Below are 27,779 nucleotides of genomic sequence, written 5' to 3' on the forward strand. Positions count from 1 at the left end.
GTGTAATTTTTAATTTTTAATAATTGTGAGATTTGGGATTATTTCTATCCCAATAATGACCACAGGTCTAAGCACCATTAACATAAGCCATTTGCTAATAACATGTTTATACATGACACATTACAAACATGTTTTATTCTATACTTTAATCCTCTTTAATAAATAATCTATCTATTAATGGACTACACAGTCAAGCACACACTGGCATGCGCAAACAAGGAAACGCACGCGCACAAACCCCAGGACTGAGACGGTCGTTTGTGCAAATGTCTATTTTTCCTAAACTAATTGAGCGAGGACAATAATAGCCGCTTCCTGAAAGATCTCGTTCAAGTCCGTTCAAACGACGGAAGTCAGTCTTTAAAAAATAAAATCGATGACTAGTCTAAATGTATGTCACAGTAGGAGAGAAACGCAGGCTCTAACACATGCTTACATAAGTCCCAAATTATTTACTTTATATGTCTGCGCAAACGTGTCAATGTTTAGCAATATTATTTTGATATCATTTTTTCTTTTTCTTTTTAATTAAAAGTATAAGGCTATTGGCTGAAGGGCGACTCGAGAAGTCTTCAAAATGACCTGACCGCTCCAACATGCGTGCTCGTGTTCGCCACATCACTTTGACTTGCGACGTGCGCGCCCCCAAACCCCTCCCCTGTATTATTTTCTGACTGAAGCTCACTCTCACTCCACTTTGGGCACCCACCCACCCACCCACCCACAACAGCTGGAGAATCTCAGAGACACGGTCTGGGAGGAAGATGGTGGTAGCGTCTACGGTTGACTTTCCTTTACCCGGATAGACCGAGGAACACTCCCCGGGCCACAAGCACTCCCCGACCCGCGAAGAGTGGAGCTGTACCCGGGCCAAATAAACGGAGCCGCGACCACCAGCACTGAACGGAAGAGAACGAAAGCTCACGGTAGTGCTGTCGGGAACAGAACAGGCATGCCACCCCCAGACCTGAGGAATTCATGGAGATAAGACAGCGCCGTTGGGGGAAGACTCCTTGTAGATAATGGAATAAGGGAAACAGGATCAAGGGTATCGTCGCTCTGGGGATATAAGGTCCTCTGGGGGGAGAGGAGGAAACCGAGTCTGTGCTCCACCACCACCACCACCACCATCCACAAGTAAACCAAACCGGGTCCCTGCTCTCTTAACGCAGGAAATACGGCCTGGGAAAAGTTTGGGAGCTTTTGGAGACAGAGAGGGGGGCTATCGCTGACGTTTTGCACGCGTTAAAAGCATTCAACTTCGAGCAGAAGGACACCTTTTAGTAGCTGGCACTTCATATTATTTATCCCCGTCCTTCAACAGGCATATCACGCGAAGGAATACATCCGGACGTGAGATATGATTGGAGTTGTTGTTCAATGAGTTTTTTTTTATTTGATCAACACTATTTATAGACTAGCCCTTTCCGACTGGGCTGTTCTGGCGTTGTTTTGCCAACTCCTGTGCGCAACAAGTTGGCTATAGCAGCTCACAGAAGCGAACTTATTGGGATAAAAACGCTTGTTTTCTGTTTGTTTTATTTTTTCGCACCATTTGCTCTTCCACCTCGTCCCTTCGACCCTCTTGCAAATCGGAACGGGAAGGAATAAAGGGCTGGAGACTCGGAGAGGGAGTTCAGGAAAGGACGGGGCTGTGTTGGTGGGAACAGGCCGCGGACGTCCACTCACACTTAGGATTTCTTCCACTGACAGGGCCCAGTCAGGGTTGAATGTGGATTATTTAGACCGACGAGCTCTCGGTGCTGCCCGGGTGTCCACCGTGAATGCGGTGTTTTGTTTATCTGTGGAAAGTGTTTTCTTGGGAGTACATTGCAGCATGTCCCTGAGCATGAGGGCGTTATTCGAGGGGGGGAAATGAAACTGTACCATTGACTATTTGACGCGTGTGGTTTGATGAGATAAGAGGGACCCTGTTTGAAACTGTTCCCTTTCGGCAAGTCGGGGGATGTAGTAGAAGACACTAACAACCGCTGTCAACACTTTGCACACAACTTTGGGTACATCATGAAACCATGGACTTGATCAGTGTTTTTATTCTCAAACAAGTACTTTCCAGCCGGGCCTATATCTTGCAAGTTGCAAAAAGGGGAGCCAGTCGATAACAAAAATGAGCGTTGGATGTTAAAACCTAGGCTTTTGTCAAGAAAAATGTCCAACATCGGTGCAGGAAAAAGGGCTGACTACTCGTATCGCGTTAGCAGAGGAACGCGGGATCCGACCGGACAGCTCACGACCCTCCGGAGGGACTCGAGCATGGAATGTGAGTACTGACGTAACGCCGTGCTCGGATCATGAACTGCTCGGGAATCTGGAACAGGCCGTTTTATATGAGTGAGTGTGCAGGCTACCATTTACGTAGTCAAGACGTCCGTGCCTTGCGTACGACTCACGCACTTTGATTATTCAAACAAACACATTGGCTCTCCCCCCCCCCCCACCACCACCACCACCACCACCCCTTCCCCCCGGTTACCCTCCACCGCGCTCCCAGTTCCTCCTCACCTTGACAGATGTGCCCATTCGGCGAGCACACGTCCAGTCTAATAAGCTGAGCGCCATCTTTTATCACTGACCCTATTTTGTATTTGCGCCACCGGACATCATGGCCACTTTGCAACATCACCGGCGGCTTCCCATGCACGGCACCGAGGTCCGCTGCGACCCGAAATACGAGGGTGCTGTGACCGTGCGGATTGCCAACCATGCGTCACAGCAGCATCAACAGGAGACGGTTAAGGTTGCCAACAGTGGCGGCGGCGGAGCGGGAGGAGGCTCCGGCGCGGTAAATAAAGTGAACCCCATCCTCCATAAGTACAGCATTTCCTCAAGCTGCAGTTCCGGGGAATCTGGGCCGAGACCCAAGTTCATGACCACTTTGAGGAGATGGAGAACGTTGCCGCCCCTGTTTGAGCGCTCGGCAGCCCAGTGCTGGGACCCCAAGTTTGACTCCGCCATCCTGGAGGAGGCGTGCCGAGAGCGGTGCTTCCCCCAGACCCAGCGCCGCTTCCGCTACGTCCTCTTCTACCTGGCTGTGGCCGCCGCCCTCTGGGGGGTGTACTTTGCGGTGAACAACGACCGCTGTGACACCATGACGTACCTTGCCCCCACCGCCGTCTTCCTCCTGCTGCTCTGCCTCCTCTTCTTCTTCACCCTCACCTACCTGTATACACGCCTATACTCCGGGATCTCCCTGCTCCTCATCGCCATCACGTTCGCCTTCACCCTGGCCCCTCAGATGGAGACGGCCAGATACTTTGACCTGGAGTGGGAGGCGGGCGGCGGAGGGAACGCCACCCATCCTCCCCCACCATCGCGTACCCTGACGGCCCCGTGCATCTCCCCGGTGGGCACCTTCTCCTTGTGCATGGAGGTCCTGCTGCTGCTGTACAGCGTGCTGCACGTGCGCCTGTACGCCTCGGTGCTGCTGGGCCTGCTGTACTCGGTGCTGTTCGAGGTGCTGGGGCTGCTGCTGCTGCTCCAGGGGCCCCACGACGTCGGGGCGGCGAGCGCCGGCGCCGGCCCGGCGTTGGACTGGGACACCCTGCGCTGGCTGGTCCCCGGCAAGGCCCTGCTGCACCTGTGCGCCCACGTCATCGGCATCCACCTGTTCATCATGTCGGAGGTGCGCTCGCGCAGCACCTTCCTGAAGGTGGGGCAGGCCATCATGCACGGCAAGGACCTGGAGGTGGAGAAGGCGCTGAAGGAGCGCATGATCCACTCGGTGATGCCGCGCCGCGTGGCCGACGAGCTGATGAAGCAGGGCGACGACGAGGGCGGCGGCGGCGAGAACTCGGGCAAGCGCTACTCCGCCGGGGCCTGCTCCACCTCGGCCGTGATGGTGGGCGGCGGCGGCGGTGGCGGAGGGGGGCCCCAGGGAGTCGGCGGCGCCGCCAGCCCCAAGAACCACTACCACAAGCGCAAGAAAACGTCCATCCCGCGCGGGCAGATCATCTTCCGGCCGTTCAACATGAAGCGCATGGAGCCGGTCAGCATCCTGTTCGCCGACATCGTGGGCTTCACCAAGATGTCGGCCAACAAGTCGGCGCACGTGCTGGTGGACCTGCTCAACGACCTGTTCGGCCGCTTCGACCGGCTGTGCGAGCTGACGTGCTGCGAGAAGATCAGCACGCTGGGCGACTGCTACTACTGCGTGGCGGGCTGCCCCGAGCCCCGGGAGGACCACGCCTACTGCTGCGTGGAGATGGGCCTGGGCATGATCCAGGCCATCGAGCAGTTCTGCCAGGAGACCCGCGAGACGGTGGACATGCGGGTGGGCGTGCACACCGGCACGGTGCTGTGCGGCATCCTGGGCATCAAGCGCTTCAAGTTCGACGTGTGGTCCAACGACGTGAACCTGGCCAACCTGATGGAGCAGCTGGGCGTGGCCGGCAAGGTGCACCTGTCGGAGGCCACGGCCCGTTTCCTAGACGACCGGTACCAGCGGGAGGACGGGCAGGTGGCGGAGAGGGCGGGGCAGACGGTCATGGAGAAACTCAAGGGTAAGGCAGCAACCTCTGTTTCTCTTTTTAAAAGATTTATTTTTGAAGCGTGAGGTAGACAGGAAGGTATGGGAGATAGAGGGGAAGACATGCAGCCAAGGACCACGGGCAGGAATCGAACCCGGGTCACTGCGATCAGGACTGGGCCTTAAATGGTACACACTCTACCCGGTGAGCCAACGGGGCGCCCCAGCAACCTCTGTTTCTGTTGTTGTTTATTGTTTGATGTCATGATGTTGCACTGAATGTGTGGGGGTTCAATTATGTTTAGTTATCACACATTTTTTGATGTTCTTAAAGTTAGTTCTGTACAACGATCAGGTGTTCAGTTTTCCGTTCCCCGCCAATTCCATTCCATTCCATCTGATGACACGCACACACGCCGGGCAAAATCTATTTTTAAACTCGTCTAACAACAAAGGTCACATACAGGAGAGTACGAGACAATGCGTTGATTGAATTTCAGCGGGACAACCATGTGAGCGTGTCACAATCGTGGAAACCCACAATGTCCAATCAAGTGAACCAGTGCCAAGGTAGCCGGAGTACACTGAAAGCTAAGCCCCTACCATTGTACGCTATGTGACCAGCTAGTCCCGCTAACAACGGTCTGGCAGCAGAAGAGACGCATTGAGCGGAGATCAACAGATTAGGTAACCACACAACAAAGAGTGTTTGGATCTGTGATTCGTGTGCAGGGATCGTTGGCAGGCCGATATACAAATTATCATTAATTAAGAACTGGTTATATATAACTGAGTTATTTGTTAATTGAATAATAGTAATTGACGTGCATAGACCTATTCGTAATATATTGTGACTGTGTAGTTTGGTCCTTTTCTAAATCATTTAAAAGTATGTTTTATCATTGGTTTTATGTTATACACAACAATGTAAGGGTGTGTGTGTGAAAGAGAACGTCAATGAATAGAAGTAAAAAGAATGATGTAAGAGCTGTATGCCAGAGTTGTAAATAAATACTAATTACAACCGGAGTCCTTGGAAAGGTAACTAAAACATATTTTAGTGATTGAAGACAAAATGCATTGTAAAACATGTAAGGTTTGAAGTGGTCAGTCCTGGCCCTGAGCCATTGTTTGTGATGGATCTTAAAAGTGGGCTAGGTGCTGACACACAGATAGTTAGTGTGGTGCCCCCATGTTGCACCTCACAGTCCCCTCTAGTGGTGGCCCTTAGGCCAATGGCAGATTGTGGGGCCTCTATTCTGGGTGTGTGGGTGCAGTATGCACAAGCACACACTGCTCAGAGCAATCTCATAGCATTTATATCCCGTCAGCAGTCTACTTGGTAGACGACGAGACCAGAAAGGATTTGAAGCAGAGTTTTCTGACCGCAAGGAAAGTCTTGCTGATTTATTTTAGAAAATGGCATCCTATTTTGGGACTGGTACTGCCTTCTACCATCTCCACCACTCCTTGAAGATGGGAGAATAAATCCTTACTACAACCCTGGTTTGTCATCGTAATTAAGTTATGGCAGCAGGACTTGGCCGGACCAATTTGCAAATGCATATTGGTCTGGGACCTCTCAGTTAATTTTGGATTTTCAAGGGGCTTTATCAAGGGGAGCAGACCAAAATGCCTCTGGATACCATTGGATAGACCTACAACCAGTCAGTGAGCAACAAAATGTGTCACACTTCAGTGGCAGTCATCTTGGTTGTTTATGAAAATGCATAAACAACCAAGGCGCTCCTATTGGGCACCCATCTGTACAGTCATCGCATTGACCCGCCCCATATTAGATAAACGGTTGTGATTGGTACAACCCAGGTCTGCTGGAAATCTAGCGGCAGGGGGGGGGGGGGGGCAGACACATATGCCAGAGCAAATAAAACATGAGCTTGCAGATTTGTCTGGTTCCCAGGCTAAAGTTATGTTAAGTCTATATTAATAGTTGTATACATCGTGTGCTCAAACAAAACATGATACTGAGACACAAACAATTTGTCAAATGTGACGAATCTGTCCCTCCGATCTGTGTCTGGTAAAGTACTGGGGGTCACAGCAAGAGTCACTGGCTCTTTTGTGTCTGTCGACAGCCGGGCCGGGCTACGCTGCTATGAATCTGTCTCGCTGAGTCACTATCCATCACCCATCACTATCGCCCATCACTATCACCCATCACTATCACCCATCACTATCCGTCCTTATCTATCATCCATCACTACCTATCACCGTCACCACCTATCATCCATCACTATCTATCACCATCACTGTCACCCATCACTATCACTCATCACTATCCGTCCTTCTCTATCATCCATCACATCCATCACTACCTATCACTATCACCAATCACTATCCATCCCTATCTATCAACCATCACTGCCTGTCATACATCACTATAATCCATCACCATCACCCATCTCTATCCGTCCTTATCTATCATCCATCACATTCATCACTGCCTATCATCCATCACTATCCCCACTATGCCCATCAGGGGTGTGCTATGTGCCGCATGCACCAAGGTCCATGGTTATGTGGGCTTGGATAGGCATGGATATATATAGTATGTATTTATGGTTGGCAGTACTTCAGGGAGCCTAGATAATGTTCTTGTTTATTGACCAGATCTGGACCTTGAACGATTGCCCCTCTGGTATCACAAACTGACTCATACTCACACTCATGCGCACACACAAACGCTCACCGCAGATATCGCCACGCATCTATAAAGGCACATGTATATGTTGGCATATGATCCACTTCCATCATTGAGCTGTGTGAATCTTAAAATATTATTTCAATGCATGCATCTGAAATTGAGTTAGTTTATTGTAAATCTATCCTTTGTCAGTGGTAATTACTTTGAATGAATCAATTAACAGTGAATTTTATGAGCATTAAGTAGTCAATATAAGTTGGCAAAATCTCTTCTCAACCAATGCTACGGGTCGATGGCTGAAGAGTGTCTCCGTACCAATATTGGTGCTGTCAATATTGGCCAGTTTTATTACTGAACAAACATTGAAGCAAGGATTAATACGGACTGGGGCGAAAGTGTGTGTGTGTGTGTGTGTGTGTGTGTGTGTGGGGCACAAGCGGACAGACATCGGTGCCTCCAGGCAGGTTAGCGCTGGGCTAACTCAAACATGTCATCCAAGTATGCAGTGGGAAATGGAGAGAACTAGAACCGTGCCACAGCAACGCATAGAGCAAGACCGTGTGTGTGTGTGTGTGTGTGTGTGTGTGTGTGTGTGTGTGTGTGTGTGTGTGTGTGTGTGTGTGTGTGAGATGGTCTTATAATGGGCATTCAAGCTCCCAAGCACACCAAAGCGATCAACAGGTGAGGGAGTGAGTGAATGGACTTTTTTTCACTTTTTTTCACCGTGATTTACAGACAGTTCAATAAATGTTCCTTTTTTAAACTGAGACTTGTAACATTTCTCATCATCATTGTGTCATTTTTATGATGTAAATTGAGGGTGCAAAAGCAGTATCAGCTCAAGAAAATCGGTATCGGCGTATCGGTCATCGGCTAAGGCTGATGAAAAAAAAAAATCGGTATCGGTACCGGCCCTAAAAAATCGACATTAGTCGATCCCTAGACAACAGAGGTGAGAACCATGCAAGAGGCCTGCTATTGAAGCCCGGCAGAGAGGAGGATGGCAGTGTGTGAATCCAGAAGGAGCTCACTGAGTGGTGTCAGAGCGCTGCTCGGGACGTGAGACATCCGGCGGCAGTGTCTCATCTCGCCGGCTGTTGTATGCTGGCAGCCCCCCGCCACCACGTGTGTGTGTGTGTGTGTGTGTGTGTGTGTGTGTGTGTGTGTGTGTGTGTGTGTGTGTGTGTGTGTGTGTGTGTGTGTGTGTGTGTGTGTGTGTGTGTGTGTGTGTGTGTGTGTGTGTGTGTTGGATATCCCTCTTGCACTTCAGACACAATGGGATACACAAAAAGATATTCACGCACAAAGAAGTGTGGATTTCGTACACGGACCCACACACGCGTGCAAACACACACACTCACTCCTCCTAACACATTGACACTGAGGAGCAGTTCCCAATAAACACGCCATTGAGTTCACTAAATGGACTCTTTATACTATAATGATTAACTGTGTATGTGTGTAGTCTCTCTGCCTCTCTCTCTAAGTCGGTCACACACACAAACACACTCACGTACACACGTCTTGCATTATTCTGGGTGTCCTGTACTCTAGCTCTTATGCATCCTTTTAAATACTTCTTGCACATTTCATCGTTTCATTCGTTTTTTTTATTATCTTTTACTCCCGTGTGTGTGTGTGTGTGTGTGTCTGTGTTGGGCTCTGTATATAGTGGAGATGAGATGGAGTCTTTGCCCAGAGGCCCCCCTGCCCCAATATGGTGTTGTTTAGCCCCCTCTGGTACTTCCCCCTGATTGGTTTGTGTGGGAGTGTTTCTTCAATGCAGGAGGTCGGAGGTCAACTGTAATGGCCGTTCCAGGCTCTTATGTGCCTGCTTATGTCTTGACACATAAACCAACACATCCATACAATGCATATTTGATACATTACTTATGCATAAGCATAATACATAATGACTAATGTACTGTGTAGTCATGATGATTCAAATGGTTCGATGTTCGTCCTAATTGACGAGTTGGGCCCGTCTAGTAAGCATGTGTGTGTGTTGGTATGGTCCGTGTGTGTAGCAGATTGAGTGATATACCAGGGAAAGGTGTGGAGAGGCTCATGCATATTCCTTTTGTTGTTCATTGATCTAATAAATATCAGCCTTGTGAGTGTGAGACCATAATTAGAGACTATAATTGAAATCTACCATTCATGTCTTGTGATTGTAGTATTTTCAGCTTATGGGTTATGTCCTACCAGGCTTATGAAGTTGTGTTGTCAAATCGCATGGCAACATGCCCTTTAATGCAAAGCAACAGTGGTAAACAAGGTTAGTGTTTAAAAAGTCTGAATTCCCGTTGCTTGCCTTGTAATCTGAACTCTTGCACATTAATGTATCCTGCTCTCACAAACCTCCCCTTTAATACAAAGTGCTTTTTAAATCATGTCGATAAGAGGCTCTTACACCGGACATGTGTCCCTATTCTTAAAGTCTAGGGGCAGATACCATGGCTTATTCTGTTACTTATACTGTAGCATTAGGTTGTACCATGTATTGGCTCGACATCCTTTTGGTTAGAGATTACAGTAAAGGGTATTTCCCAATGTATAATCATGGTGACTATCCCAGAATGCATGACCACATAATAAATTGCATGGTATATCATAAATGACGCTTCGAGGTGTCGGGCCACTGTTTAAAAAATCCCACATATTTCCCCTTCTATATTATCACAAAATAAACTGCATCTGGTAGGTAATGTTCAACTTTCCACGAACCTGCTCTAACCAACATATTTTCACGGTGTAGCGCGAGACTCTCCAGTCGAAACAGATGACAGGGCTTTTGTCGTTGTGACAAGAGCCTATTGAAAATCCCTGCTTTGTCTGCTGAGCTGAATGGGTTGAGATAACGCTGTCTTCCTTCACCTTAGCCGCTACTTGACATTTCGCCCATTTGCACTCATGCTTATTCAATTTTGTGTGTGTGTGTGTGTGTGTGTGTGTGTGTGTGTGTGTGTGTGTGTGTGTGTGTGTGTGTGTGTGTGTGTGTGTGTGTGTGTGTGTGTGTGTGTGTGTGTGTGTGTGTGTGTGTGTGTGTGTGTGTGTGTGTGTGTGTCGGGAAATGAAGCGGAGCACATGATTATTAACTTGTGGGGGTCAAAGGCTACAGGTGTACACTAAAGTGTACGCACGCTCTCACGAGCGCGGCCTTTGTGTTCCTCTGTGTGTGTGTGTGTGTGTGTGTGTGTGTGTGTTTGACACCCACAGAGGCAAGGTCCAAAGCCAATCAACAGTCCACTATGCCCGTCCTTCACAATGACCCTTATATAATTTAACACACACACACACACACACACACACACACACACACACACACACACACACACACGTCGGACTGTATTGCAACAACCACATTCTAATTCCATATTTGTTTTGCGACAGCTAGAACGTTCGGTTGGGCAGCGCTTTGTGTGCGTCTGTGTGTGTTTGCTGACACGCATTTGTGTGTCACGGCCGCACGGATCGTGCAGGCAGTATGACTAGGGAAGCCTCAGGACTACAGTGATGACAATACAAAGTGTAAGGGGAAGCCACGTAGACGCTGACAAGGTGAACACGGGACGTTGGTAACGGGTACAGGCCGACGGATCTGTGGTGACATAGCAGATATGACATAGACTTCTCCTCTCTATCTCTGTCGTATCATCTCCTCGGAAGGCTGGATGACGAATGGTTCACTTACAGGCGTCCTTTCGGGAAAAGGTCCTGTAGGACTTCATAGGGGAGGAGTTGAAAATAGTAGAATTTACTAAAGAAAAGAAGGAAAGAGAATGAGGCGGCGAAGAGACAAAGTCCGTTTTTTATTCCTCTTTGGCTTGGTGTGTCTGAGAGGGTGGGGGAGAGGGAGAGGTCAGAAGAGGGAGGATGAAGAGAAGGAGGGATGAAGGGAAGGAGGGATGAAGGAGGCTGGGGGGGGGGGGGTGGGGGGGAGCAGGGGAGAGAAGGACGCTTCCATCAGCTTGTCCAAATATGGAGGCATCTGCTGCTAGCACAACCAGCCGTGCCTCTGGTTCTCAGCCTCTGGTTCTCAGCCGGCCCAGCATCTGGTTCTCAGCCTCTGGTTCTCAGCCTCTGGTTCTCAGCCTCTGGTTCTCAGCCTCTGGTTCTCAGCATCTGGTTCTCAGCCTGCCCAGCCTCTGGTTCTCAGCCTCTGGTTCTCACCCACTGGTTCCCAGCCTCTGGTTCTCAGCCTCTGGTTCTCACCCACTGGTTCCCAGCCTCTGGTTCTCAGCCTCTGGTTCTCTGCCGGACCAGACTGTGGTACTTAAGGGCAAGTCTGAGCTGGGACACTGGGGCAGTGGCAGGGTGGGGGGTGTACTGCTGCAGGAGGAAGAAGAAAAGAGATGCAACTGGGGGGAGAACCAGGAACCAGGAGGTGCAGAAGACAGTCGTGTGAGGGGATGCAGAGAGGCAGGCATGGTGGAGACGGTGGTCGGGCTGGGGGTTAAAGGGACGTGAGAGACGACATGGACAACGTCGGGTGGAGAGAGAACAGAAACAGAAATGTCAGGGCTTGGAAAGAGGAGTGGCTCTTTTATGGAGCCGGAGACAAAGTGAGGGAGGAAGAAAGAGTTGTGTCTTTTGTCACTCTTTCAAGTTGCTCTGGGTGTCTTTGGTCTTTTGTCACGCTTTCAAGTAAACACATGAGAACAAGAATGAGGAAAACCCATGTTTCCAGTTCCGAAAGGTGTATGTGTGGCTTTAATGGCTTACTGTCTCGGTCCGTCTCTCGCTCGCTCTCTCTCTCTCTCTCACTCTCACTCTCACTCTGTCTCTGTCCCTCTCTCTGTCCCTCTCTCTCTCTCTCTCTCTCTCTCTCTCTGTCTCTCTCTCTCTCTCTCTCTCTCTCTGTCTCTCTCTCTGTCCCTCTGTCTCTCTCGCTCTCTCTCTCACTCTCACTCTCTGTCTCTCTCTCTCTCGCTCTCTCTCTCACTCTCACTCTGTCCCTCTCTCTCTCTCTCTCTGTCCCTCTCTCTGTGTCTCTCTCTGTCTCTCTCTCTCTCTCTCTCTGTCTCTCTCTCTCTCTCTCTCTCTCTCTCTCTCTCTCTCTGTCTCTCTCTCTGTCCCTCTGTCTCTCTCGCTCTCTCTCTCACTCTCACTCTCTGTCTCTCTCTCTCTCGCTCTCTCTCTCACTCTCACTCTGTCTCTCTCTCTCTCTCTCTCTCTGTCCCTCTCTCTGTCCCTCTCTCTGTCTCTCTCTCTCTTTCACTCTCTTTCCCTCTTGCTCTCTGTCTCTCTCTCGCTCTTGCTCTCTCTCTCGCTCTCTCCGTGTTCTCACGGAGGCATGGTTTCCCATGGGCGACTGAAGGGGCAGCTCATGACCCAGGCCCATTTCACTAGGGAGGGTATTGATCTTGTAGCTAAGAGCCACCCTGAGGTCAAAGGTCACATGACAGGAAGTGGAGACTAGTCTGGACTAGGGCAGTGTGTCCAGTTTTTTTCCCTGTCTTCCAGGAATGCCGGCGTAGGGGGACGGTGGGAGGGTCTGTTGATGAGCGCTCAGCCTCATGGGTGTAGGGGTGTGTGTGTGTGTGTGTGTGTGTGTGTGTGCATGTCACCATGCGGTCCGAACATTTCCTATTCTCCATTATTGGGAAGGGTGGGAGAGAGTGTGTTTCTCTAGAAGTTTTGTTATGTCCACATACGGCTGTAAACACTTATACCTCATACATCTGTATACATTTCATCAATGAACGTGTGTGTGTGTGTGTCTTTCTAGAACATAAACCACCCTGTGTGTATTCCTGTTTCTGTATGAGTGTGGTTATGTGTGTGGTGTAGTTAAATGTGTGGTTTTGTCTGAGTATGCGTGGGTGTATCCCAGTCACTGTGTGTGTGTGTGTGTGTGTGTGTATTGCAGTGTGTATGCCCCAGTGTACGTGTGTGTTTGTGTGTTTGTTCCACTGAGTGTGTCTTGGGGCATACATGTGGAATGTCACGCCTCAGTCAGCCCAGACAGGTCTCCCTGTTCCCTCTTCTCCATTAATTTATTGCTTCCCCTATCTTCATTCATGCAGTCGCTCCCTGCATCCTGCACTGGCAGCAGCAGCAGTAGGAGAGGGACTTGATCTCTCCAAATCTGCATGCAAGTGCGGTGGTGCTGCACTGCATAGGATAACTGGCAACCCAGTACCCAGTATATTTCCCTCTTAAAAGTATGCACATTTTAATATTTATAGTATTGAATACTTCCTGGAAGAAGTATATTGTGAGTGACCCAATATTTCCCTCTTAAAAGTATGCATTTTAATAGTATTGAATACTTCCTGGAAGAAGTGTATTGCGGGTCTCTTGACTGTACAATCCTTTGTCCTAAACAATACTTCCTCATTCATTCATGCCTGCAGCCAGTAGGCGATCTGTTGTCCTTATCCATGCATCCTACAAACCCCTCCTGCTAGTTCCAAGGTAGCACTGCTGTGTTGCATAGGGTCAAAGCATCAGGCACACTTGGCCCATGCTAAGAGTTGCTGTTGCATTGAGAAAATCCCATGATCCTTCTGTGACATGAAAGACTTTAAATGATGAAGTCATTTATTGATCCAGGTGGATGTTTCTCTTGTTTGTAATCCCCTGTCTGGTCCATTGTGTTTGTTTGTTTTTCCATCTTTGTGTGCATATGTTTGAATATCAGGTGTGTATCTGTTTGTTTATACGCTAGTATTTATATGAGCCGGTATCTGAGTGTGTGTGTGTGTGTGTGTGTGTGTGCGCAAGTGTGCGTGTTCCATCCTCTAGGCAGCACTCGGGAGAGATACTGACACCAGCACTCTAAAGTCTCAACGCAGCTGGACAGGGAACATAACACAGCATTGATCGTCCACTCACAAGCACTGGGTTGAGCAGGGAAAGTTCAACTGAGGATGCGCACGCACACACACACACACACACACACACACACACACACACACACACACACACACACACACACACACACACACACACACACACACACACACACACACACACAGAATGGCAGAGGCCATTAGCTATGTTACATCAGGGCTTGGGCCTATGCACTCTCCGTTGTATAACTGTATAAAGCAAACTTTCCTTTCATGCTTGTAAGAGCTGCTCGACCTTGCATGTAATCTGGCAGTTTCATGGCACATTTGTGGTTCATCTCCAAGGAACTTCAATTACTCCATGGATTTTATAAATGTTCTGCTTTTGGTGATTGGCATATTCTGTACATTCGGTACGGGTCTAACGGTTCGATGCACGTTTCATTTCGGTACGTACCGAAAAAAAAAAAAATATATATATTGATATAGTTTTTATTGATTATCACACTCTGCGAGTGTCTTGTCTTGTCCTGATGTTTTGTGTTGAGGACCACAATGGAAATAAGTCCTGGACTTTATTGTGTTTTTATCCTCAATTGTATTTGATGTCTTTTCATTTGTGTAAGGCATTTGGTTGATACAATTTAATAAATCAAAATAAAAAACAAACAAACTGCTGTACCGAAAAACATACCGAACCGTGACTTAAAAACCGAATTGTGACTTTAGTGCATCGTTACACCCCTAGCATATTCATAGCAATATATCTAAATATATATGTTTATATATTTCCAGCTATGTATTGCCAAATTGCTCCCTATACATGTTTAATTGCAGATTGGATTACACCTGCCGCATGCCCACACAGAACACCCTGTACTGCAGCTGTGTGCCATCACAACGTGTGCCCTGTGTGTGTATAGTGTGTAATACACGGCGCCCACACAAGCCATTGTAAGAGAAACCTAAGCACACGACAGCGTCCCCTTTCAAACGTGTCACCCCAGAATGAGGTCATTGTTGTCGGGTGTGGGGCAACATGCAAGCTGGCCAGAGAGGAGGTGAGATGGAGTTTGAGGAGGAATGTGGGTTATGTAAGTCGTCATGTTGGACCCTTCTAGGTCACTACCTCACCCCCCCCCCTCACCCCATCACCCCCACCCTCTTAACAAAACAAGCACAACTTAAAAGCTGGAGGGCCTGCATGTCCCTCACCCTGGTGTGTGTGTGTGTGTGTGTGTGTGTGTGTGTGTGTGTGTGTGTGTGTGTGTGTGTGTGTGTGTGTGTGTGTGTGTGTGTGTGTGTGTGTGTGTGTGTGTGTGTGTGTGTGTGTGTGTGTGTGTGAGAAAGGAGAGAGACATTTGGACGAAAAAAATTGTGAGCGTGACCGAGCGAGACAGGGAGAGAGAGAGAGAGGGCGGGAGAGAAGCAGACTCAGACACATGGACTGAGATGGGCAGCGACAGAAAGTGCCATCCTTGCATGTGATTGCTGCAGTGGTATGCCTTGCGTGTTCACAGGGAGCCGTAGTTGGCCTCCATTTGATCCCCAGTTTCGGCGTTAATAGAAACACTTCCATAGACATTTCTGGATGGGGGGTCATTTTGGAATGCCTGAGAAATATTCTGTATGTAAATTTGCGTATGGCTTGTGTGAATTGTGTTGTTCAAAGGCTGTTGTTCACAAAATGTACGCAGAGTAGAAGATCATTTTTGCTGTCACCAATCACTCCTATTTTCTCATTGTTATGTAATATATGTTATATAATGCTCAAATATTCACATATGTTGGGAATAAGCATTGTTTGTCTTCAATGAGCCTAAATTGCATGAAGTGGTTAATGAATGTGTACCGCTGACATTTCAAGCCGGAGAAACCACAGAATACTTCAAACAATCTAATCTGCGATATGAAGCTAAAGATAGCACGCATTTTCCAACTAGTATTGGACTTGGAGAGGCCGTTCATTCATTACTTATGTCCTCGATCCATTGTCAGTCACTCAGTCACTTACTCATTCCTTGAAATTGGTCATGGGCGACCAGTAGCAGATTATGTGTATGCGACTGTGCATGTGTATACGACTGTGCACGTCTATGCGAGTGTGCATGTGTATGCGGCTGAATGTGTATGCAACTGTGCACGTCTATGCGAGTGTGCATGTGTTTCCGTAATGTGCATGCATGTCTGTCTGTCTGACTCACTTGGTAGAAAGAGGTCACAATTCACATGTACGACACACACTCTTCTCCCGAGCCGTGACGCACTAACACACTTTTCTAAGACCGCAGTGGCGAGCTCTGGAGTTAGATTTTCACTGGCTGGCAGCATTTCACCAGAAGCTATGCATCTCCCTCAATGCACCTCTAAATGGCATGTGTTAAAAGTATCCCTTAGAAACATGGGGAAAGTATTGCATATGAGGTGTAACACTTCTTCAAGTTTCAACTTGGCTTCCTCCTTCCTTACCTCCTAGGTGTTTAACCCTTTCTCCCTCCCTCCTCAGAGTCTCTGGGTCTAGGGCGCACTCACACTAGGCCATCTGCGCCGTGCCCGAGTATGTTTGCCCCCTAAAGTCTAGATCGTAAATTAAATTCCGTGGCCTCGGTACACTGAGAGGTGTGCTCAGGCCACGGTACAGATGCTAATGAGCCGACACGCGCACAAGCACGGATACGCAACCTATATGTACAAGAGGCAACCGTACTCAGGCCCAGTTGAGAATGCCTAGTGTGAGCACAGGCCAGCGGCACAGTGGGGGGGGGCGGGGCAATCGTACTTGAGTACGGTACAGGGCAACTTTGCCTAGTGTGAGTGCGCCCTTAGAAACAATATAGAAAGGAATGGATAAGTGGATGCGTCCTTTGTATTATGATCTAATCCTTCTTTAATGTATTCTTCTTCTCTTGCTCGGTGAACAGGGGGGGAGGATACTATGTCCATGCATTAGGACGCTATGTTGCTTCTGATGCCAACACCTCGTGACACACACAACGCTAGTGTTACCTGAGTTCAGGCTTTTTTGGAGCGGCCACTCCCCATGGGCTGCAGATGAGAAATTGCTTCTGTGTGCTTGAGTTCATAATATGATCCATGTTTGGGATAACGACGGATTGGTGGAGCAGATCCTAATCACTTTGGTGATTTGTCTACCCCTGAGTGTGAGCCGGTTTGATTGTAAAACATCACTTTGATACATTGGTGGCTGACTTTTAAATCCAACATGACACTAATCTGCGGATTGCAGGTCACACGGGTACGGCAACGATGAAGTGGTGATTGAAAATGTCTTGAAATAAAAACGTTGACCTGGAAAGCGCTAGAAATGCATCACCTTTATCAGGAGTTCATCACCTTTAAAGCTTAATACATGGCAGCGGGCTTACCTGCTCAACAGGGATTTCACAGCGGCACTCTGCTGTACTTATTCATAATTGCATAGAAGGGAATATCCCAATCCTCCATAAGCGCCTGGGCCTGATACGACCCGCCGCTATCTGAGCCTAGCATGGCTATGCTGGTGTGTGTTGTGCCAAGCTAGCACCTGTAGCGCACCGCGTGGCAGCTGGTCAGGTGTGTGTGTGTGTGTGTGTGTTTAGGCTGATAGTGGCTGGCCCCCGGCCATGCCTCTAATCCAATGTTTGTGTATTTTTCTTGTTGGCTCTTCTCTCGGAGTGTTGGCTTTTGAGCGTAGCTTACAGCGATACAACACGGGTCGTATTTCCACTCAAAGCTTATCTCGCGGACTGTGTACATGAAGCTGCTCTGAACGATTAGCAAACACAGTATACACAGCCAGTATACCGAATCGTTATTGACTAAAACAAGGTTGTAAATATAACCAAGCTGCTTTTGGAATGAGACAAACTATAAAGGAAGATGACAAACTACGTTCATGTCGTTGGCGATGACGAATCCCCAAGCGTCCCTCACGTCCACTTTGATCATTCATAATAAATAATAAATAAATGTGTTATCTCTCCCGTCCCAGGACTGAAGACCTACCTGATCTCAGGACGGAGGCCAGACCAGGACGCCCCCTGCAGCTGCTGGCCAGACAGCCAGCCGGGGGCCTGTGCGGGGCCCCACACCCCGCCGGACCTCCTGGCCAGGGGCCGGGCCGCGGCCAGCGCTGAGCCCCCGCTGACCCACGGCCGCCCGGACAGAACCCCAGGGGTACGTCCCGGGGCTGACCCCCCCCCACAGTGTTGTCGTCGTTTACATATTGGCCTTCCTCCTTTTTTTTTTTTTTTTGCCGACGCGACGCAGAGAACGAGTAGAGGTTTCTGTTGCGTGGCGGCTGTGTGCCGGCCGGTGGTGTTCCGTGTTCTGACCGCGCTCTCGTCTCCCCCTCTGTGTGCCTCTGTGGCCGGGACCCTGCAGCCGGCCGGCGGCTCCTCCAGCACGGCGCTCTGCGCTGCGGGAGAGGTCGGTGACGAGACGCCCCTCAACGGCTGCCAGGAGGAGCACAAGACGGGCAGTGCCAAGGTGGGTACACACACAGACAGACGCGCAGACACGCAGACACACAGAGCCAGTGGTACACTATTGATGGAAGACAGACGGAAGTCAAGTGGCTTTGCGGCTGTGTTGTCACCGTGTCTTCGTCAGCCAACTTCAGGGGTGCATTCCATTAGTGACGCATCATCTTCCTCCAACGGCTTCTTCCTCTAACACTTCCCTCTTCTCTCCGTCTCTCCTTGTTAACGTCTCCCTCCCTCTCTCCCATCCATCTCCCTCCCTCCCATCTCTCTCTCTCTCTCTCTCTCTCCCTCTCTCTACAGTTCAGCCCCGCCTGCCACAGCCCCCGGGCCGCCAACGGGCTGCTGAGCCCCCTCTCTCTGGAGGGCGTGGTGCGCGCCAGCCGGACGTCCCTGTGCGACATGCTCCAGGAGAAGGAGAAGAAGACGGCCACGGGGACCAGCGCCGCCGCCATGGACCACTCGGCCCTCCTGCTGAGGGCCAAGCACCTGAGGGAGAAGAGCGACGCCCACTTTGTGGAGGTCATCCGCGAGGACAGGTCTGTGTCCCCGGGGCTGTCTGGGTTGATCCCTAATAAGGGGATAGATGTATATCTATATGATTATTGATCATTACATTATACATATGTCATTACCGTGTCATATGTGTAGAGAGAGAGAGAGAGGTAGAGAGAGGGAGGTAGATAAAGAAGGAGAGAGAGGTAGATAAAGAAAGTGAGAGAGGTAGATGAAGAAAGAGGTGGAGAGAGGTGGAGAGAGAGGGATAGAGAGGGAGGGAGAGAGAGAGAGAGGGAGGGAAGGAGGGAGGGAGGGAGAGGATTCTAGAGTGAGTTTTTGACGTATCAGCAGATCAAGAGATGGATTGTGTCTTAGGTAATTGATTATGGTAGGACCTCACCAGGGAGCATTTTAAAGGAAATCCCTCTGAAAGGGAGTGTGGTTTGGGATTTTTAACTGAAAAAAGATTCCTTGTCTTCTGTTGCTCTTTGTAGTTTGATGAAGGACTACTTTTTCAAGCCTCCCATCAACAAGGTCAGCCTCAATTTCCTAGAGAGACCCCTGGAAAACGCCTATCGCAGTAGCTACCAGAAAGAGGTACACACACACACACACACACACACACACACACACACACATACCACCGTTTTATTGAGTCTTCATCCATCCTCTCCATTATTGCGCCTAACTAAGCACTGACTTAACGAGATAGACGACACCACAACGCCCCCTTGTGTTGAGCCTCTTCCCTACGGCCCCCCCCCCCCCCCCCCACCACCCAGGTGAAGACCCAGGTGCGGGTGCAGACCTTCGCCAGCACCACCTTCAGCTCCTTCCTGGACGTGCTGCTGAGCTGCTTCGTGTTCCTGGCGCTGACCGTGGCCTGCTTCCTGCCCGCCCTGGTGGGCTCTGCCCCCGCCGCCCCCGCCGCCGCCCTGGCCCTGTCCCCCCTGGCCGGCCTGCTGGAGCTGGCCTCCCTGGTGCTCTCCATACGGTGAGCACACACACACACACACACACACACACACACACACACACACACACACACACACGTAACATCTGAAGCTACACGTGCAGTTAAAGATGTCTAAACGGCAACTACATTGCCGTTTAGGCCCTAGATCTGGTTTAATCTTGCATATGATTATGATGCATGGACACATCCTCTGCATATGATGTGAGGGTGGTTCTCATTTGGTTTCCTGCTGCTCAGTCCTGTAGCGTCGGTCTCAGGGGAGGCCTCTCCTGTAAACCTGTTTGAAGGTCAGGTCCACCACCTTTGTGGTTACACAACCGATGCAGACAATAGCCTGTGCCAAAGGGGAATTTCTTCTGGCAGCAGTGTGTTCAATTACTGTGATTAGCCGTAGCCCAGGTGGTGGAATTAATGTAGGCTAGGTTGCTTACTTGCATATCTTGCACCTATTTATAATTATGAATGCTTTGATGACTTTAGACCATAGTTTCAATACACATGTGCACGTACACACACACACAGACGGACAGACACATAAACACACACACACACACACACACACAAATCTATATTTAGACAGACTCACAATCATTGTATCCTACCCAGACATTTGTCGATGCTGAACTGGTTTCCTCGCTCTCCCTCCCCCATGGTCTACAGGATGGTCTTCTACCTGGACTCGGTGATGCGCTGCACCCGCACCCTGCTCAAGGTGGTCTCCGGCTGGTTCCCTCGCCACGTGGTGGGGGCCGTCCTGGTCTCGCTGCCGGCGGTCTCCGTCTTCTCCCACTTCCCCTGCACCGAGCGCCTGCCCCTCCAGGTAACGGCTCACCACTCTGACAACACCACGACACTGGGCGCGAACTCTCTCTCTCTCTCTCTCTCTCTCTCTCTCTCTCTCTCTCTCTCTCTCTCTCTGTCTATATAGATCTATTTTGTAGACAATGTTGATGGCCATTTCCACTCGCAGCTCTGCATATATCAATAACTGTATATGTTTGTGCCCCAAGCAGTGCTGTTTTATATAATTCTACAACACTGTAATATAACATGGTGGGCACTGAGGGGGAAGTTTATGTAGAGCGATTAAACAAAGTGAAGCTGGGGCTAAATTGTAAAGAAACAATGTTTCTGTATTGAGGAAGGTGAGGATTATGTTTTTTGGTGGACAACACTTTTAGACACAACAAGGCATTATGCAAGTGTGTGGATCTCACTCTGTATCTATGACAATCGAGAATCCTATTTCAGAAAACTATTCCTAAACACTTCCTTAAGGCCTGTGGGTTGCAACATTAGCCAGAATGCCTCTTTATGTGTCGTAGTAGTGATTCAAGAGTTTTTATTTGTCACATGCATGCAAGTATGCAGTGAAATATAAAAGTGACAGTGCCGCAGAAGCAGTGCAATATAAGACAACAAGATACAATGGATTTATAAAGTAATGCATAGCAAATAGCAGTAATAAATATAAAGCACTAGAATGATATAGCAGTATGTAAACAGGGTAATGAATGAAGAGGTGATTATACAATGTTGAATGTCTGTCAGGAACCGGTAGTGTTCTTTGAGATTGTCTGTGTCAGTGACTTGAAGTTGACACAAGAAGTTTCCCTTGTGTTGCAGGTGACCATGTTCCTCTGCTGTGCCACCATCCTGGCCATCATCCAGTACTGTAACTTCTGCCAGCTCAGTTTCTGGATGCGCTCGCTCCTGGCCACATCCACTGGAGCAGCACTGCTGCTGCTGCTCTACAGCCCCCTCCGCAGGCCTGGGTGAGCAACTGCAGCCATCGTGCTCATAGAACAAGACCCACATTATTATGATCATTATTATTCAGAACGGAGCGATGACATTTAGGTGATGGTTGATGCCCACCAGAGGAGGGCCCCATATTGATTGATTACCAGTATTTATTGACAAACATTTCAGATACTGGAAATCTTTTGGGTCGTTGTTGACGAGAACGTATGTCTGTGGGGCCAAACATGCAGACATGACACACACACACGCACACGCACACACACTATTATTAGTTTGGTTGCAAAGCAAGCCACACTATTGCCATTGTGTTTTTTATTATTATTCTACTTCTATTATACAATTATTTTTCTTCTTCCTCAATTCTCTAGGAATATTTGCAAGATGAGTTAGCTCATGTAACCTCACACATTTTCTTCAGCACATGCTGTGACATGTCGTTATTATAATAATCCGCCCTCCTATTGTTTCCTTGGTTAATTGTGTGTGTGTGTGTGTGTGTGTGCGTGCGTGTGCGTGCGTGCGTGCGACACCCCATTGCACTCTTCCAGGACCGGTAATAACAGCTGGCCGACTCTTGGGTGAGTGTCGCCATGGAGATAGAAGTTTGATGGATGAGTAACATTTGAGTGGTTGAACAGGGCCAATAACCCCCTTTTATGTTTTTTATAATCACTGCTCTTCCTCTCTCTCTCCCACCCCCTCCTGTTTGCTCGGTCCTGTCTGTCACTTACACATACTCTGGCTTTTTCTCGCCTTCTCCTCTCTCTCCCCCCCCCCCCCTTGCTTCTGCCAAGCTGTAATGGCTGTTAAATGTCAGTAGCAGTGGGAATGACTCACACAGCCAGAGCCAGTTCCCACTGGCCTCTGGTATCAGCTCTGCTCGTTAGCTTCTGTGCGACATAGGCAGTTGGAAACTGCCCTCTTCTTTGTATTTTGCTGTTTTTTAGTTCTATGGTCTTTTTCTGAAGCATGAAAAGACTGCACAGTCTTGCTCAACTGTAAGTCACTCATGTTGTGCACTTCCCATCCCATCTCTCTTTCCTTTCTCTTCCCATTCCCTCATCCTTTTCTCCTGCTTTGTTTTGTTTGTCTTGGGAAATGGGAAAATGCATTTTTTTCAACAGTTGCAAGGGAAGGAAGCATGGATACAATTTTTTTGGTGCATTTCTTTCCATGATATTTTATACTTTTTTTTAAAATTATGTTCTTACGTCATTTTTGTTTATTAACATCCCTGTGAACATATAATTTCTCAAACTAAGGGTTCAATCTGTGTCTGTGCATTTCATGCAGTCTCTGACTTATTTTCAGGCTCTGACATCCCATCTGTTTCTCTGCAGGGGAAACCTCACAGCACTGAGTGAGGCGGGCTCAGCCCAGGCCTCCCCGGACCCAGCTCCTGATCCCGGCCTGAGTCCGCTTGACTTCCTGCTCCATGAGGCCATCTTGGCCTTCTTCCTGCTGCTGCTCCTCGTCTGGTTCCTCAACCGGGAGTTTGAGGTCAGCTACCGGCTCCATTACCACGGTAATGTGGAGGCTGACAAGCATCGCTTCAAGATCCAGAACATGCGTGACCAGGCCGAATGGTTGCTGGGCAACATCATCCCCATCCACGTTGCCGAGCAACTCAAGGTTGGGGTTTTTCTCCTATTTTCTTTCTTTTCTCTTTGAACCCCAAAGATTCATACCACTTACACAAAGCCCAAAAGGCAAAGGGAGCAAATTACCGCTTTTTTTCTCGACATCAAAGCATTTGTCCATTTTCCCACTGCCCTTTCCCCATCGCTCTCCCAGGTGACCCAGAGCTACTCCAAAAACCACGACAACGTGGGGGTGATCTTCGCCAGCATCGTCAACTTCAGCGAGTTCTACGAAGAGAGCTACGAAGGCGGCAAAGAGTGCTACCGCGTCCTGAACGAGCTGATCGGCGACTTCGACGAGCTCCTCCGCAAGAGCGAGTTCGCCAACGTGGAGAAGATCAAGACCATCGGCGCCACCTACATGGCGGCCTCCGGGCTCAACGTCCAGCAGCTGGCGGAGAGCGAGGACGCCCACCCCCACGCCCACGTCCGGGCGCTCTTCGAGTTCGCCCTGGAGATGATGGGCGTGCTGGACGACTTCAACAAGAACATGCTGGGCTTCGGCTTCAAGCTGCGCATCGGCTTCAACCATGGGCCGCTGACGGCCGGGGTGATCGGCACCACCAAGCTGCTCTACGACATCTGGGGGGACACGGTGAACATCGCCAGCCGCATGGACTCCACCGGGGTGGAGTGCCAGGTGCAAGTGAGCGAGGAGAGCCACGCGGTGCTCCACTCCATGGGCCTGGAGTTTGACTACAGAGGTACCGTGAACGTGAAGGGCAAGGGTCAAATGAGGACCTTCCTGTACCCCAAAAGTGAAGGGAGCGAAGGCCGGTCGGGGAGCCAAGGACAGCTTGGGGCCTGTGGCGCCGGCGGGATTGCGATCGCCGGTGGACCTTCTTCCACCGCAGACGCAATGGATCAGCGTTCAGAGTCTGCCGTCAAGGCGACAGGGCCACACCCTGGCCACGCTGAGCCCAAGGAGGCAAGGGAAGAGGGGTACAGGGACGCATCACACCCTCCTGGGCCTTCCCCCATGCAGGGTCCTTACCCCCCAAGGCCGGCCGCACTAGAGCCAGAACATTGTGCCCCACAAGTGCCCTTCATGGTCCAGGCACTTCAAGAGGCGGAGGGTGAAGAGGAAGAGGCCAGTGAGCTCACAAATCTAAACGAGGAGTTCTATTCACGCCTCTGATCCAAGCCCCCTCCCCCCCTGCCCTCCCTACTGCCCTCCAAAGTCCTGTCTCCGGACCGGACAGCCTAGGTGCCGATGTGTGGGCAGGGCACTTCTACATTAAAGCATTGGTTTATGTTTTGTTGCTATATTTTTTCACAAAAGAAGAGAGTATATTGATCTAATTGGTGGGATGTTGTTCCTCGTCGGTTTGAAAGCAAACCATAGCTACAGTAATGAAAATAAGTGCTACTAACCTTTTTTTTTTCCAGTGGAATGTGACTTGCCGCTGTGTTGAACACAGACATATAAACGACAGATATGTCTGAAAGAGGAGGGTGGGGGGAGGGGGGGGGTTAGAAGGAAGTACTTTTTGCTATTCTACTTTTTCCTTTTGTCATTAAGTGCCTTTGAGAACAAGAACCATGGACTCATCTAATATGACTATTGAGCAAACGAAGAAAAACACATCCGGGCCAATCCCCTTAAAGATGTTAAGTAAAATGCTGTGGTCTCTTAAACCATACTTTATTATTTTTCAATGCAACTTTTGTTCAAATGTATAATCTTACCATATTCGTTGTTTTTTTTTACTTGATTGAAGTTTTTACTTGACCTAAGGGAAAAGAATGAGATTCTATAAAAAAGTGCCATTAGTGTGTGAGTAGGTAATGCAGGGAATTCAAGGGAGAATAAGGGAAATCACAACAAGCAGTGTTATTTATGTCATTCTGTTTTTGACACGAGAGATTGATACAGTATTCACTTGTGCCACAGTCTCGAAAGCAAAGGGACGTACTAAATAGGGCTCTGTACATTTTTTCGCATCTAAATGCACATTTGCGCACAGGCCTTGCACAAACAGTGTTTTCTACGACCACTTGTTATTTGGTAGTCGCTACAATTAAGGCAAGCTTTTCCATGTCTAATGCAGCAAATGCGCTCAGTAGCACAAGATCAAATCTACATAAGGGAATGTAAGGATAAGAAAGTAATTTTCAAAGGTGATTTCATCATGAAAAGCCCTAAGGCACTTTAAAGACTGTTTAAATGAAATGGTAAGTGACAATCGATGAGTATGACTGATCACAGGCCGGACTGCATACCAGGACAGCCTCCATCACAGTTGGGCACAGAGCACAGAATAGATAATAAATATGGAGTTCACATCAAGGGTTGCTTCGTGCTGGGTGTATGAACCGAGTCCGGGCTACGTGTTTAGATTTTTGACGCCTTTGCTGGTAAAACAAAAAATAGATTTAATCAATTACTGGTCATTATCTGCCTTTTATATGTGTACTTTGCTTTTGTGTGCATGTGTGTGTGTGCTTGTGTGTGAGTGTGTGTTGAGTTTTCCTCAGTCACAGCCTTCTCCATCAATGCTGTATCAATATACTTTAAATGTGCCACTTTAATTGAATGATTTAATGGTGCAATGCATCATATCATGTACTTTTGATGTTCTTTTTTTTCATATTCTTACATATTTTATATAACTTGTGACACTATGGGGATGGATTATGATTGTATGGGTAAATGTTGCAGCCTGTACGTTCTTGGCTGCAACATTTTCTCAAATTCCATCTTTTCCCAATCTTTTAGTTCTGTCATATTCCCAAAACATAGATTAGTGTGGTGATGTGCCCATGCAATAACTGTTATCCCTCACTGTGTGTGTGTGTGTGTGTGTGTGTGTGTGTGTGTGTGTGTGTGTGTGTGTGTGTGTGTGTGTGTGTGTGTGTGTGTGTGTGTGTGTGTGTGTGTGTGTGTGTGTGTGTGTGTGTGTGTGGTCAAAATGAGTAAATGCATAAAGTCCCTATAACGATACATGTAAGGTCTAGTTTCAGTTCAACAAATATGTCAGAATTTATGGAAAATGGGGAACTTGCTGTTCCTTGTTTATCTATATATTAAAATGAGGGGGGAGAACAGAAAAATGCACGAGAAACATGAACAACATCAATCATTTGAGTTCTGTATTAATTTGAAAACAAATTTTGTGGTTTGAATGGGTTTTAAATCTGTATAGGCCTATGTATAAATATATATACATATCACTGTAAAGTTATAGCTTAGATAACCAGTTTATGCTGATTACCCAAGTTATAAGCCATTGGCCATATCACTATTAGACATGAGTAATAGTAAAGACTTCCTATATTGAAATAAATCAAAATGAAGCTATGATATCAGATAAAAACCCTTAATATGATTAAATGAGATCTCAGAATATACCTTCAGGCATATACCTTTAAAATTAGTTTAGACTATGAAACGTTTCATATTCAGGTTGAAGAATAATTAATAATTACGCAAGAGTTCCCGCCCCAGGCAGGCTTTTCGGTGTATTTTACACAAAGAAAGAAAGCTCCCATGCCACCAGTTCATGACTAACCTTGGTTGACCATTTCACCCACCATTTTTGCCCATGACAAAGTTGTTTGACTTAAATTGAAAGATATAAAAGTACAATGTGTGTATTACCTTTCCTAATGTAGCTTTCATGTACCTTTGTGTGCAATCAGAACACAACTGTTGTTAACCTGCCAGTGTGAACAAGGAATGTCCTGGATCAGTGCCTTTTGACCACAAACCATGGTAATCCGCGTGTGTAAAATGCTTTTTCTCTTGATCGTAGCAGCAATTTCATATGCCTTAAGGCTTCAATATGTCATGAGTTGTATGAAAAATGTCATTCACTGCTGGGTTTTTAGTGATGTATGAACCCGATTGTAATCAAAGCCGAGCTCTACTGCGTTACAATCACAGCAGTATTTGACCTGACATGTTGATGCTATGGCCCTGGTGTTTGTTTTTAATGAGATTTTTTTTGATTACCCTGTGAAGTAATCCAAATCCTGTTAATAGTTTCTCTCTAAGCAATCGCCCTGATTTGGGACAAAACAAATATTTATATCAGATGTAGGCCACGTGTACAGCATGTAGATTTAACTTATCTATGTGGGCACATCACCACTCCATCTATAGCTCACATCTGTACACAGAGAAAAATAAAGAAAGATTAAGTAAATGCCTCTGGCCCTGTGGTCTGTAAAGGTGACTTGTGGAGAGTTACATTGTTTGCATGGGGAAAATGATGTGGAGAGATTACTATTCATACCTTTATGAGTGTGTAGCCTATGAGAGACAGTCACATAGTTGCAACATTTTGTTATTTTATTTAGTTAGGTCTATTGAAACAGGATGTATTTTAACATTTGGAGATTGACCACCAAATTACTTCATTCATTATTGGTTAATTATTTCATTGTTTTGGGGGAAGCACAGTATGCATTCAAACTAAAAGCAACTCTATAATATGTATTAAACCTTATAAAACCTATATAGGATCAAC

General features: G+C 48.0%; 1 protein-coding gene across 1 annotated transcript; it reads left to right on the plus strand.

Annotated features, from left to right (window-relative positions):
• The first annotated feature begins 762 nt into the window (after window positions 1-762).
• Window positions 763-27,438, plus strand: adcy9a (adenylate cyclase 9a). Its single transcript, XM_084465283.1, has 11 exons — window positions 763-4,520; window positions 17,940-18,124; window positions 18,332-18,436; window positions 18,733-18,968; window positions 19,422-19,524; window positions 19,710-19,921; window positions 20,564-20,723; window positions 21,530-21,678; window positions 22,216-22,245; window positions 23,008-23,299; window positions 23,462-27,438. The coding sequence occupies exons 1-11, from the start codon at window positions 2,624-2,626 to the stop codon at window positions 24,443-24,445; spliced, it is 4,353 nt and encodes a 1,450-aa protein (XP_084321409.1). The 5' UTR covers window positions 763-2,623; the 3' UTR covers window positions 24,446-27,438.
• The last annotated feature ends 341 nt before the right edge of the window (window positions 27,439-27,779 follow it).

This window comes from Micromesistius poutassou (assembly GCF_964030765.1).
Source record: "Micromesistius poutassou genome assembly, chromosome: 3".
NCBI lineage: Eukaryota > Metazoa > Chordata > Actinopteri > Gadiformes > Gadidae > Micromesistius > Micromesistius poutassou.